Here is a 13,902-nt window from a genome sequence, read left to right as displayed (position 1 = left end):
AGACTGACGGTGCGTTTACTGACCAGCAGTGGACACAAAGGGTTCAGTCTTGGAATAACCTACATAATGCATTGGAATGATTTTAGTTCTGAAACTCAAAGACTCAGTCAGTCACCCAGACCTACTGACCTGATTGCTGGTGCACAGTTGGCTGGAGAACTCCGTGATGAGAGGAAATGTGATGGGTGTGACAATTTGACTGCGGCTCTGCTGGAGGGAGCATGGCCGAGAAGGACAGTGCACTGGTGTGGCAGCTATGTAAATGGCAGCTGCAAAGTTAGCAGATTTGTATTTGACATTTTCATTAGCGGCCTAGATAGGCTCCAGCGCCCCCGAAAGGGACTAGCAGTAGAAAATGGATGGATCTTCATTAGAAACGATATGTAGTAAAAATAAATAAAAAAAACAGCGTTTAACAGTATTTTTCCACAGTAAAATAGCCTATCCATCCATCCATTTTCTACCGCTTATTCCCTTTCGGGGTCGCGGGGGGCGCTGGCGCTTATCTCAGCTACAATCGGGCGGAAGGCGGGGTACACCCTGGACAAGTCGCCACCTCATCGCAGGGCCAACACAGCCTAATGTAATCACAATTCACTGTAACATTACAACAGACTGTCAAAAGTCTCCATCCATCCGTTTTATACTGCTTGCCCCTCTTGAGGGGCTTATGATGCCCTTATACTTCACATAAATTAACTGTTATTTCCACTCTAAAATATTGTAATCATATCCTAACAAATTAATTACAGTGGGTTCTGGTAAACCGATGGAGTAACAAAATTACAATTGTGAAGTTGCAGCATTTAGTTGTAATTGTATTGTAGTTAAGTACAAAAATTACAACTGAAGTTACAGCATTTACATGCATTGTAAATAACTAAAATCACAGCTCTGCAGTTAATTACTGTAAATGTTACTCTGAAAGTAATGCTATTAGTAGTAATTTGCTGTTAATTTACAACAAACATTTTGATAGTGTAGTAGGTATTTACATAAATTAGATTTTAAAAGAGCTGTTTTCTTACGGAGTTTCATTACGTTGCTCAGACTCCTGCGGACAAGTCCACTCTTTATGGTAGGCTATTGAAAAACCAAACAAAGCACAATAACATTTTATACTTGATCTACATTAGCAATACATATTGTAATGTAAATATAGCCGGGTGTCTGTCACTTCTAGTTATATATTAAACGGACGCTTGTCCCGTCTCCACGAATCTTTTGCGATGGCAACAGTAACCATGGAAACCAGATTTCAACAAAGCAAGTGTGTAACGTTATCGATGCTCGTCCAGACAGTTCAAAAATTCTCAAATATGTTTCGGTCTCTAGTTGTGACACTTTCTGGGGGAAATAAGTATTCATACCAAAAAAAAAATTCTGCTGAAAGACATTTTTCAACAAATTAAAACATAATTTTGCAAACCTTGAGACATATATGACCTTAATTTAATCCAGTATACGACTGTTTTACAAGACCAGCAGAAACGTTGCATGCCACAGGAGAAATATTTTATTTTCTAATCAGTGACTGAGCAGGGTGGTGCTAAAATACGGTTGAGATAAAGCCCCCTGTCATTCATTGATTGTCATTTTACATGACATCCACACCAGAGCATATATAAGTTTAATATATGGGAAATATGACAGATGTGTAAATAGTTCACAAATATCTCGTAAATGGTGAAACCTGTTAAAATATATTTTTCATTATTATTTTAAGTAATTTTTTGATGTGGAACCCTCCCACAAATAATATAAACACAATTAATTGTTCACTTTTTAATATCAATTTAAAACAGAGCAGTCTGGGCCACAAAGTCAAATGAGCAAGCTTTGCTTTTTTACAGCAACACCAGTGACAAAAATAAATGCAAGTGATACTTCACATATCTGATACACAACATTAGTGCCTGACAACTCTGTGTTCAATCACTGCGCGCCACGGGGAACATTTGCCATTACATTCAATCAGTGACGGAGCAGGGAGGGGCTAGGAATATGTTTGTGGTAAATTTTCATAGGAAGATTTTTTCATTCGCGTTTTCATGCATAACGTGGCCTCTCCTCAAATTGTTAAGTTCTACACACGAGTGATATGTGTATACAAGTATGTTTTCGGTCAATGTCACGTTGGAAGACTCATCCACGACCCCAGCTTCAGTGTTCTGGCTTGGGCCAGCATAGTTGTCATCCAAAATTTCACGGATAAAGGCCTGATTACCAGCCCCTCAATGCGGTGAAGTCTTCATGAGGTCTCCCAAGGCTTGGCTGGGTCAGTTAGGTGTTGCTTGCCCTTTTTGAGCAGGTGGACACTGCAGGAAGTCAATCCATCAAAGCAAAGTGTGTACTATTTTTTTACCTCGTGACTGATTATTAACCAGTCCCTCTCTTGTATTTCTGGACTAGCCCTTCACCATGACTTTTATTGTCACTATAACCATGTACAATAAGATTAAAAGCAGCTCCTTATATACAATATAAAATTGTGCAAATAGATTAAGAAAAGGAAAAACGTCTTTGGGTCGTTCATATCTTTGTAAGGAGGTAACCAGATAAGCAGATGATCAACTATTTGTTCCTCTACTGTATATTCTGACTATAGTGTAAAAACAATTAGACCTTTCTAGGTATAACTGTTATCAGGGTGTTTCAATATATTGGAAGGTCAATAATAAAGAGTACATTTTAGACCACCCCTCACATGCCATCAAATACTTGCTTTCTGCTGTAAAATCAAGAAAAAGTGTTCCACAAATGAATAAATCTGCATAAGTTGAACCATTTCAGAAATATTAACGATAAACATGTATTAAATTAGATCTTAAAAGTATTACATAATGCAAAAGTAAGGCTGATGTATTGATGATAAACAGTGAAGGTCTGTCTCTGGATACCGCTCTTCAAACTCCAAGAGTCTCATGGTTCTCCCAAAGCCAGGCATGGTACTTGTTCAATTTGTGATCTGTAGGTGTCACCTTTAACAAAAGACAGCAAATGACAATTTTGACACCACGACTTTCCGGTAATATGCATATAATGAGTAAATACAAAACCCATAGATGTGTCCTTCTTCACATACAGCTAATTTTAAGTCAAAGTCAAAAAGGTAAGACTAGCCTGTCTCCATTCGTCCACACAGAAGATTCTGTAGGAGTCATTGCCGTATTTCCCGATGCCGTGCAACTTTATTGGGTATCGCCATTGTTTGCTTAGATATTCATCTGCAGGTGAGACGGTAGAGGATAAGAAGGGGATAATAGGTTGAATTTAATGTAACGCAATAAAAAACATTCACCTGAGAACCTGATGATTATTTTGGCCCGGATCTCAAACAGGCCAAGTGGCTTGAGGAGTTCAGCTAAGGGTTTCCAATCAGCCTGGCGGGCCACCTCTGCAGACGGGTAAAGGTCAAAGAATCGCCAGAGGACTGGAATGGCCATCTTACCTGGAATATTTTACAGAAAAGTAGCAAGACTCACTTTACTGTGTGTGTGTAAAATGTGTGCGATGACCTTACCATTTGTCTTGTTCAGAAAAATGGTGGCCACCAGGAGCTTCCACGGGTCATGGAAGAGGGTTTCTTGTACCAGGTTAAAAGGAGAACGAGGAGGTGTCCACTTCTTGAAGGCCTTTCTGCGAGGAGGACTGACATCTGCACACTTTATATGTAAGAAATAAAAGCATTAACACGTCACCTTTAAACAAGAATTTATTTTACCGTCTGCAAAACGATTCCTGCTGAAATAAGGGCTTGTTTTGCGTTTGTCTTCTGAAATCTTGACCTCTAGAAAGCAGGGAAAAAACAACATATTATAAAAAAGCAGCACATAACAATTGACTCTTAATATAGAGAAAGTGTGTCATTACTTTTCTTGGACTTTGGCAGTGGCACATATTTCTTTTGCACCTCTTGATGTTTGTCAGCCACCAGTCCAGGTTTGGGTGCGTTATCTCCTATGTCAATCTGCACTTCATCTTCATCTTCAGTGGGAGGTTCAACATTCAGAGATGGTAAAACTGTCTCTTTTTCTTGTGAAGCTCCAAGAGGATCCAGTCTGAGAAGCTTCGCCCTCAGCAGGCCCGCCGTCAAAGGGCTCTTCTGCAGCGTGACATCATCATCATACACTGGTGTAGGTTCCGCTTGCCTCGGGCTGGTGTGCAGACTCCTGTCACCTGAGTCATTGCACTCCCACATTGCTTCTTTAGGATCGTCCTTAATGTCACCATCGACAGGATCCGGTGTTTGTTTTGTGTCCTTCAGTCCACCTCTTGTGCGCTTTTTCTTTTTTCTCTTTCTTTGCAAAGAGGTGACATCTTTTTTGGTTGATGTGAAATCAAAGAGATCGATGTCGATGTCTTCACCGTTTTTCGTAAGGAATGCTTTCAGAGAAGCTCTTGATCGAAACCTCTGGCCTTGTGGGCTTTTAAAGACGTAAACAAAACTGTTAGGCACTAGTTTTGTTTCAAAGTTTGCAAAGTTAAAAATAGATGATTACCTCATGACATAGACATCTAGTTTGCCTGCGGTCTTGCCTGTTTGTCGCTGCCTGACGTCTCTGGTCCAACCAGGAGGTATTTTGCCATGGCAGGACTCACTTTTATCCATGTTCTGATAAAAAACAGCTTGGAGAAATGGCGATTACGCCTGTCCATGATGAGATGTGTAGACTTGGTTCACCTGGTCTCTCATGTTTACATCAGCGGTCATTCAAAATCTTATTTGTCTAAAAAATACCAAAATTCAAACGATTATCAAAATCACGTACCATCTCTCACAATCTACCATGAATTGATTAACGTGGACCCCGACTTAAACAAGTTAAAAAACTTTTTCGGGTGTTACCATTTAGTGATCAATTGTACGGAATATGTACTGTACTGTGCAATCTTCTGATAAAAGTTTTTTTTTCATTTAATTTTCATTTTTTAATTTATCTCCTTCATTGATGTGCATCTTTGATCGATAGACAATTATACCTCAATTATACAGTTTTACATTTACACACCAATGCCTGAGAAGGAGCAGGATGAAGAAAAACCTTATATTTTCCTGCCCCCTTCAACATAATACGTAGTGTTACTTAATGGATAGCATACAAACCAACAAATACATCCAAATGTAATAAAAACAAACAAAAAACACTCAAGAAAAACACAACAAGTGCAAAACTTCATGAAGTACAAACCAAACTAAATAATAATAATAATAATAATATACACCTCACGGAATGATACAAAACCAGACAAAAAAATAAGTAAAATAATAAATAAATAGCAAAATGTAAACACTTACGGCTGTCTATATGATCTTATTCTTTCTTTATATATATTTTTTTCAATTGGAATATATTTTTACAGTGTTTTATCTCATTGTAAATAGAATTTCATAGTTGAACCCCCACCACTGATGTACACATTTGTTTTAAAGTTGTCCTTGAATACTGATGTTTGAAATGACCTTTTCTTCTATGCTCTGTATGCTCAGAAGTGATGACAAACCCTCCATCCATCCATCCATTTCTACCGCTTATTCCCTTTCGGGGTCGCTGGCGCCTATCTCAGCTACAATCGGGCGGAAGGCGGGGTACACCCTGGACAAGTTGCCACCTCATCACAGGGCCAACACATTTTTCATAAATTTGCTGGTAATGTTTTACTTTTAGCCTTAAACATGACATACAATGTCTGTAGCTTTACTAGCTCTTGTACTTTCAATAAACCAGAATTAATAAGTAATATGTTAGTGTGTTCTAAGTAATCTACTTTATTAATAATCCTTATAGCTCTTTTCTGTAGTTGATACAGTGCCTTTATGTTACTCTTATAAGTGTTCTTTCACACTTCCACACAGTAGCTGATATACGGCAATATTAGTGCACAATACAATATACGCATTGCCCTATAATCGAACATATATTTTACCTTGTTTAATATAAATATACTCTTAGACATATTTTTCCATACATGTGCAATATGAGATTTCCATGACAGACCGTCATCCAGTATCAGTCCTAAAAATCTAAGTTCAGAAACCCTTTCAAAATAAATTATATCTATAGACAGTTTGATCGTTTCCTCCCTTTTCCTCTCACAAAAAATCAAAAACTTAGTTGTTGTTTTTTTTTAACATTTAATGATAATTTATTGACATCAAACCATCTCTTAAGTTCAATCATTTTCTGTTCAATAATGTTTTGATAATGCTTTTAAGTCATGTCCCGAACTATAATAGTTGGTGTCGTCTGCAAATAAAACAAATTTCAATAACTTTGATTGGCAACACTAAATTGTCCCTAGTGTGTGAATGTGAGTGTGAATGTTGTCTATCTGTGTTGGCCCTGCGATGAGGTAACGACTTGTCCAGGGTGTACACCGCCTCGTAATTTGAAATCGCATAAAGGGAAGAAGATTAATAGCTATTCAGTAGGATTTAAGGTCCAAGCTTACATCACACTCAAATTTTTACTGCATACTTTTGGTAAGTGCCGGAGTGAGAACAAGTTATAAAATAATTAGTGCATGCTTACTTTTACCGCATGTGTTTGGTAAGCGCAGGAGCGAGAAGAGGTTTTAAATGTATTAGCACCCCGGGGGCAATTCAAGGAAATACGGTAGGTTGATTGGCAACACTAAATAGGCCCTAGTGTGTGAATGTGAGTGTGAATGTTGTCTGTCTATCTGGGTTGGCCCTGCGATGAGCTAGCGACTTGTCCACGGTGTACTCCGCCTTCCGCCCAATTGTAGCTGAGATAGGCACCAGCGCTCCCGCGACCCCAAAGGAAATATACGCGGTAGAAATGGATGGAATTTAGGTCCCAAAACCGAACCTTGTGGAATTCCACAATCAATCCTTATTTGTTCAGGTGTATTTCAATCAATCAATCACAATACAGCACAATTGTTGCTAATATTTTTGAAAAATGTTAAAGAAAGTACCTCTACACTTTTCAGCTTCTGTATCTTTAGAGTCATGTACAAATGACGAAGAGTGATAAATGCCAAGTCTTGTGTTCATGTGTTGTGCTTTTATAAACCGGAAGACCTAGTTGCTCCTACGCATGCGCACCCGTGAGCAGGAACTGGCGCTCAGCTGTCGTGTGACGCTATCAACGCACGGGGGCAGCAAACAGAAGAGTTTGTATAGAATACCGCAAATGGACACAAAGCACGTTACTTTCCACAGATTTACAACTCAAGGCGCCAATAGATTCTCCTTAACGCATTCACTGCAGCGTTGAATATATTTTACTCCACGTCCTCTTAGCCCGTTTGGCATCTCTCTGCTAACAAGATTAGCTTTAACGTCGCAAGCAGGAAATCCAGTCTGAGTCTGCGCGGTCAGGGCACCAATGTGAAGGCGGGGCCAGGATGACGACCTGAGCAGGCAAAACAACCTGTTGTTTAAAACATACATTTTAATCTGTAAAGAGATGAGAGCCGTCCTGGTATGGAAAGAAACAACACGTCAACACTGGTGAGCATGTATCTTGTATATTTGGTGCTCCTGCGGGATGCTACGGTACGTGATTAGCAACTGTGGTTGCTATGTCAACCATTGTTAGCTAGCTAGCTCACATTTGTTAGCACCACAGCAAATACAACTGGCGTTTTTGCTGACAAACGGCACAAATGTAGACGGTGAAACAGCTTATGTTTTTCTTGACTATGCTACATAAATGCGCAGTATTTGTTTCGGACGTTGTGTTTTGTCTCTGACACAATAAGACGTCTAAGCTAGCAGGCTGCTGTGTTAAGTATACAGTGAATGAACGCGTCTAAATGAATATTGAATTTGTCTAAATAACATTGACACATTTTCATTAAACATCCCCCTGCTCTCTGTTTGTAAAGTAACAATTGATGTGATCATTTCTGTTTGTTTGACACTTGGGTGTTGGGGCCCAAACTTGCCCAATTATTTATCTTGTACTGAAGTTGTAATTCTATTTATTTATTGCAGTGTTTATGACCTTGCCTTCAAACCAGATGGCAGCCAGCTCATTGTTGCGGCAGGTCTTCATGTCTTGGTAAGTCTTGTTTTGCCGAGTTATTGCATCCCATTAATACTTCCTTTCTAATGATAACCGATTCATGCTGTTTTGTAGGTATATGATACATCAGATGGAACTATTATTCAACCTTTAAAAGGACATAAAGATGTAGTCTACTGTGTAGCCTATGCCAAGGATGGTAATAAAAAAAGAAACATTTCTGTGTACCGTATTTTTTGGAGTATAAGTCGCACCTGCTGAAAATGCATAATAAAGAAAAAAGAAAAAAACATATATAAGCCGCACTGGAGTATAAGTCGCAATTTTTGGGGGAAATTTATTTGATAAAACCCAACACCAAGAATAGACATTTAAAAGGCATTTTAAAATAAATAAAAAATAGTGAGCAACAGGCTGAATAAGTGTACGTTATATGACGCATAAATAACCAACTGAGAAGGTGTCTGGTACGTTAACGTAACATATTATAGTAAGACTCATTCAAATAACTATAACATATAGAACATGCAATACGTTTACCAAACAAGCTGTCACTCCTAATCACTAAATCCCATGAAATGTTATACGTCTAGTCTCTTACGTGAATGAGCTAAATAATATTATTTGATATTTCACGGTAATGTGTTAAAAATTTCACACATAAGTCGCTTCTGAGTATAAATCGCACCCCTGGCCAAACTATTAAAAAAACTGCGACTTATAGTCCGAAAAATACGGTATTTGGTTTCTATACTTAGCCACTGCTGTTGTCCTTTAACTACATTTTTTGCAGGTAAAAGATTTGCCTCTGGCTCAGCAGACAAAAGCATTATAATTTGGACATCTAAATTGGAGGGTATTTTAAAGTACACGTAAGTATGTCTGAGTCCTTTACACCAGTGGTTCTCAACCTTTTTCAGTGAACCTTTCTGGTTGAAAAAAAGAGATAAAGAAGTAAAATACAGCACTATATCATCAGTTTCTGATTTATTAAATTGTATAACAGTGCAAAACATTGCTCATTTGTAGTAGTCTTTCTTGAAAAATTTGGAAAAAAGATATTAAAATGACTAAAAACTTGTTGAAAAATAAACAAGTGATTCAATTATAAATAAAGATTTCTACTCATAGAAGTAATCATCAACTTAAAGTGCCCTCTTTGGGGATTGTAATAGAGATCCATCTGGATTCATGAACTTAATTCTAAACATTTCTTCACAAAAACTAAATTTTTAATATCAATATTCATGGAACAAGTCCGAGTCCATGGTTCTCGCCCGGAAAAGGGTGGAATGCCATCTCCGGGTTGGGGAGGAGACACTGCCCCAAGTGGATGAGTTCAAGTACCTAGGAATCTTGTTCACGAGTGAGGGAAGAGTGGATCGTGAGATCAACAGGCGGATCGGTGCGGCGTCTTCAGTAATGCGGACGTTGTACCGATCCATCCATCCATCCATCCATCATCTTCCGCTTATCCGAGGTCGGGTCGCGGGGGCAGCAGCCTAAGCAAGGAAGCCCAGACTTCCCTATCTCCAGCCACTTCGTCTAGCTCTTCCCGGGGGATCCCGAGGCGTTCCCAGGCCAGCCGGGAGACATAGTCTTCCCAACGTGTCCTGGGTCTTCCCCGTGGCCTCCTACCAGCTGGACGTGCCCTAAACACATCCCTAGGGAGGCGTTCGGGTGGCATCCTGACCAGATGCCCGAACCACTTCATCTGGCTCCTCTCGATGTGGAGGAGCAGCGGCTTTACGTTGAGCTCCTCCCGGATGGCAGAGCTTCTCACCCTATCTCTAAGGGAGAGCCCCGCCACCCGGCGGAGGAAACGCATTTTGGCCGCTTGTACCCGTGATCTTATCCTTTCGGTCATGACCCAAAGCTCATGACCATAGGTGAGGATGGGAACGTAGATCGACCGGTAAATTGAGAGCTTTGCCTTCCGGCTCAGCTCCTTCTTCACCACAACGGATCGATACAACGTCCGCATTACTGAAGACGCCGCACCGATCCGCCTGTCGATCTCACGATCCTCTCTTCCCCCACTCGTGAACAAGACTCCTAGGTACTTGAACTCCTCCACTTGGGGCAGGGTCTCCTCCCCAGCCCGGAGATGGCATTCCACCCTTTTCCGGGCGAGAACCATGGACTCGGACTTGGAGGTGCTGATTCTCATTCCGGTCGCTTCACACTCGGCTGCGAACCGATCCAGTGAGAGCTGAAGATCCCGGCCAGATGAAGCCATCAGGACTACATCATCTGCAAAAAGCAGAGACCTAATCCCGTGGCCACCAAACCGGAACCCCTCAACGCCTTGGCTGCGCCTAGAAATTCTGTCCATAAAAGTTATGAACAGAATCGGTGACAAAGGACAGCCTTGGCGGAGTCCAACCCTCACTGGAAACGTGTCCGACTTACTGCCAGCAATGCGGACCAAGCTCTGACACTGATCATACAGGGAGCGGACTGCCACAATAAGACATTCCGATACCCCATACTCTCTGAGCACTCCCCACAGGACTTCCCGAGGGACACGGTCGAATGCCTTCTCCAAGTCTACAAAGCACATGTAGACTGGTTGGGCAAACTCCCATGCACCCTCAAGAACCCTGCCGAGAGTATAGAGCTGGTCCACAGTTCCACGACCAGGACGAAAACCACACTGTTCCTCCTGAATCCGAGGTTCGACTATCCGGCGAAGCCTCCTCTCCAGTACACCTGAATAAACCTTACCGGGAAGGCTGAGGAGTGTGATCCCACGATAGTTGGAACACACCCTCCGGTCCCCCTTCTTAAAGAGAGGGACCACCACCCCGGTCTGCCAATCCAGAGGTACCGCCCCCGATGTCCACGCGATGCTGCAGAGTCTTGTCAACCAAGACAGCCCCACAGCATCCAGAGCCTTGAGGAACTCCGGGCGGATCTCATCCACCCCCGGGGCCTTGCCGCCGAGGAGCTTTTTAACTACCTCAGCGACCTCAGCCCCAGAAATAGGAGAGTCCACTACGGGTTCCCCAGGCACCGCTTCCTCAAAGAAAGACGTGTTGGTGGGATTGAGGAGGTCTTCGAAGTATTCCCTCCACCGATCCACAACATCCGCAGTCGAAGTCAGCAGAACACCATCCACACCATACACGGTGTTGATAGTGCACTGCTTCCCCTTCCTGAGGCGCCGTATGGTGGTCCAGAATCGCTTCGAAGCCGTCCGGAAGTCGTTTTCCATGGCTTCCCCGAACTCTTCCCATGTCCGAGTTTTTGCCTCCGCGACCGCTAAAGCTGCACACCGCTTGGCCCGTCGGTACCCGTCCACTGCCTCCGGAGTCCTATGAGCCAAAAGAACCGGATAGGACTCCTTCAGCTTGACTGCATCCCTCACCGCTGGTGTCCACCAACGGGTTCTGGGATTACCGCCACGACAGGCACCAACAACCTTGCGGCCACAGCTCCAATCAGCCGCCTCGACAATAGAGGTTCGAAACATGGTCCACTCGGACTCAATGTCCCGCACCTCCCTCGTGACATGTTCAAAGTTCTCCCGGAGGTGTGAATTGAAACTCTCTCTGACAGGAGACTCTGCCAGACGTTCCCAGCAGACCCTCACAATGCGCTTGGGCCTGCCAGGTCTGTCCGGCATCCTCCCCCACCATCGCAGCCAACTCACCACCAGGTGGTGATCGGTAGAAAGCTCCGCCCCTCTCTTCACCCGAGTGTCCAAAACATAAGGCCGCAAATCCGATGACACAACTACAAAGTCGATCATGGAACTGCGGCCTAGGGTGTCCTGGTGCCAAGTGCACATATGGACACCCTTATGTTTGAACATGGTGTTTGTTATGGACAATCCGTGACGAGCACAAAAGTCCAATAACAAAACACCACTCGGGTTTAGATCCGGGCGACCATTCTTCCCAATCACGCCTCTCCAGGTTTCACTGTCGTTGCCAACATGAGCGTTGAAGTCTCCCAGTAGGACAAGGGAATCACCCGGAGGAGCACTTTCCAGTACTCCCTCGAGTGTACCCAAAAAGGGTGGGTATTCTGAACTGCTGTTTGGTGCGTAAGCACTAACAACAGTCAGGACCCGTCCCCCCACCCGAAGGCGAAGGGAAGCTACCCTCTCGTCCACTGGGTTGAACTCAAACGTGCAGGCTTTGAGCTGGGGGGCAACGAGAATTGCCACCCCAGCCCGTCGCCTCTCACTGCCGGCAACGCCAGAGTGGAAGAGGGTCCAGTTCCTCTCGAGAGAACTGGTTCCAGAGCCCTTGCTGTGCGTCGAGGTGAGTCCGACTATATCCAGCCGGAACTTCTCTACCTCGCGCACTAGCTCAGGCTCCTTCCCCCCAGTGAGGTGACGTTCCACGTCCCAAGAGCTAGCTTCTGTAGTCGAGGATCGGACCGCCAAGTGCCCTGCCTTCGGCTGCCGCCCAGCTCACAATGCACCCGACCTCTATGGCCCCTCCTATGAGTGGTGAGCCCATTGGAGGGATGACCCATGTTGCCTCTTCGGGCTGTGCCCGGCCGGGCCCCATGGGGACAGGCCCGACCACCAGGCGCTCGCCATCGTGCCCCAACTCCGGGCCTGGCTCCAGAGCGGGGCCCCGGTGACCCACGTCCGGGCGAGGGAAATCTGGGTTCATTTTGTTGTAATTCCATAGAAGTCTTTGAGCTGCTCTTTGTCTGATCACTCACCTAGGACCTGTTTGTCTTGGGAGATCCTACCAGGGGGCATGAAAGCCCCCAGACAACATAGCTCCTAGGATCATTGGGACACGCAAACTCCTCTACCACGGTAAGATAGCAGCTCAGAGAGGAGTTGTAGCTCAGAGAGGAGTTGTACCGATCCGTTGTGGTGAAGAAGGAGCTGAGCCGGAAGGCAAAGCTCTCAATTTACCGGTCGATCTACGTTCCCATCCTCACCTATGGTCATGAGCTTTGGGTCATGACCGAAAGGATAAGATCACGGGTACAAGCGGCCGAAATGAGTTTCCTCCGCCGTGTGGCGGGGCTCTCCCTTAGAGATAGGGTGAGAAGCTCTGCCATCCGGGAGGAACTCAAAATAAAGCCGCTGCTCCTTCACATTGAGAGGAGCCAGATGAGGTGGTTCGGGCATCTGGTCAGGATGCCACCCGAACGCCTCCCTAGGGAGGTGTTTAGGGCACGTCCAACCGGTAGGAGGCCACGGGGAAGACCCAGGACACGTTGGGAAGACTATGTCTCCCGGCTGGCCTGGGAACGCCTCGGGATCCCCCGGGAAGAGCTAGACGAAGTGGCTGGGGAAAGGGAAGTCTGGGTTTCCCTGCTTAGGTTGTTGCCCCCACGACCCGACCTCGGATAAGCGGAAGAAGATGGATGGATGGATGGATGGATGGATGGATGGATGGATTTATGGAACATGTCCACAAAAAAATCTAGCTGTCAAAACTGAATACTGAATTGTTGCATTTCTTTTCACAGTTTATAAGTTAAAGTACCAATGATTGTCACACACATACTAGAAATTATTCTCTGCATTTGACCCATCACCCTTGATCACCCCCTGGGAGGTGAGGGGAGCAGTGGGCAGTAGTGGTCTCGCGCCAGGGAATCATTTATGGTGATTTAAGCCCCATTTCCAACTCTTAATGCTGAGTGCCAAGCAGGAATGTAATGGGTCCCATTTTTATAGTCTTTGGTATGACTCGGCCGAGATTTGAACTCACGCCCTACCGATCTCAGGGCGGACACTCTAACCACTAGGCCACTGAGTAAGTGAACTTACATTCATATTTTGTTGGCGTATTATTCAATAAATATATTTATAAGGGATTTTTGAATTGTTGCTATTTTTAGAATATTTCTAAAAAATCTCACGTACCCCTTGGCATTCCTTCAAGTACCCCCAGGGGTACGCGTACCCCATTTGAGAACCACT

General features: G+C 43.8%; 2 protein-coding genes across 3 annotated transcripts in view; one reads left to right on the top strand and one right to left on the bottom strand.

Moving 5' to 3' along the window:
• Positions 1-1,770: 1,770 nt before the first annotated feature.
• mbd4 (methyl-CpG binding domain protein 4) lies at positions 1,771-7,086 on the bottom strand. Of its 2 annotated transcripts, none has more exons than XM_061904276.1 (8): positions 6,943-7,086; positions 4,503-4,730; positions 3,874-4,427; positions 3,725-3,790; positions 3,524-3,658; positions 3,302-3,451; positions 3,124-3,227; positions 1,771-2,981 (listed from the first exon to the last, which is right to left on the bottom strand). In XM_061904276.1, exons 2-8 carry the CDS (start codon positions 4,610-4,612, stop codon positions 2,907-2,909), a joined length of 1,194 nt encoding a protein of 397 aa, XP_061760260.1. In that variant the 5' UTR covers positions 4,613-4,730; positions 6,943-7,086; the 3' UTR covers positions 1,771-2,906. The 2 variants fall into 2 exon arrangements, with proteins under 2 accessions (XP_061760260.1, XP_061760261.1); XM_061904277.1 differs by having other exon boundaries at positions 3,302-3,397.
• A 28-nt stretch (positions 7,087-7,114) lies between these two features.
• Positions 7,115-13,902, top strand: part of ift122 (intraflagellar transport 122 homolog (Chlamydomonas)) — a 35,703-nt gene continuing 28,915 nt past the window's right edge. The window contains exons 1-4 of the mRNA XM_061904275.1: positions 7,115-7,480; positions 7,967-8,033; positions 8,112-8,196; positions 8,791-8,869. Of these exons, the coding sequence (XP_061760259.1) occupies positions 7,437-7,480; positions 7,967-8,033; positions 8,112-8,196; positions 8,791-8,869 (275 nt within the window). The 5' untranslated portion in view covers positions 7,115-7,436. The remainder of the gene's footprint in view (positions 7,481-7,966; positions 8,034-8,111; positions 8,197-8,790; positions 8,870-13,902) is intronic.

Source organism: Nerophis ophidion, linkage group LG06, assembly GCF_033978795.1.
Source record: "Nerophis ophidion isolate RoL-2023_Sa linkage group LG06, RoL_Noph_v1.0, whole genome shotgun sequence".
NCBI lineage: Eukaryota > Metazoa > Chordata > Actinopteri > Syngnathiformes > Syngnathidae > Nerophis > Nerophis ophidion.
The sequence above is the reverse complement of the archived record's forward strand: the minus strand, read 5'-3'. Positions and strand labels throughout refer to the sequence as shown.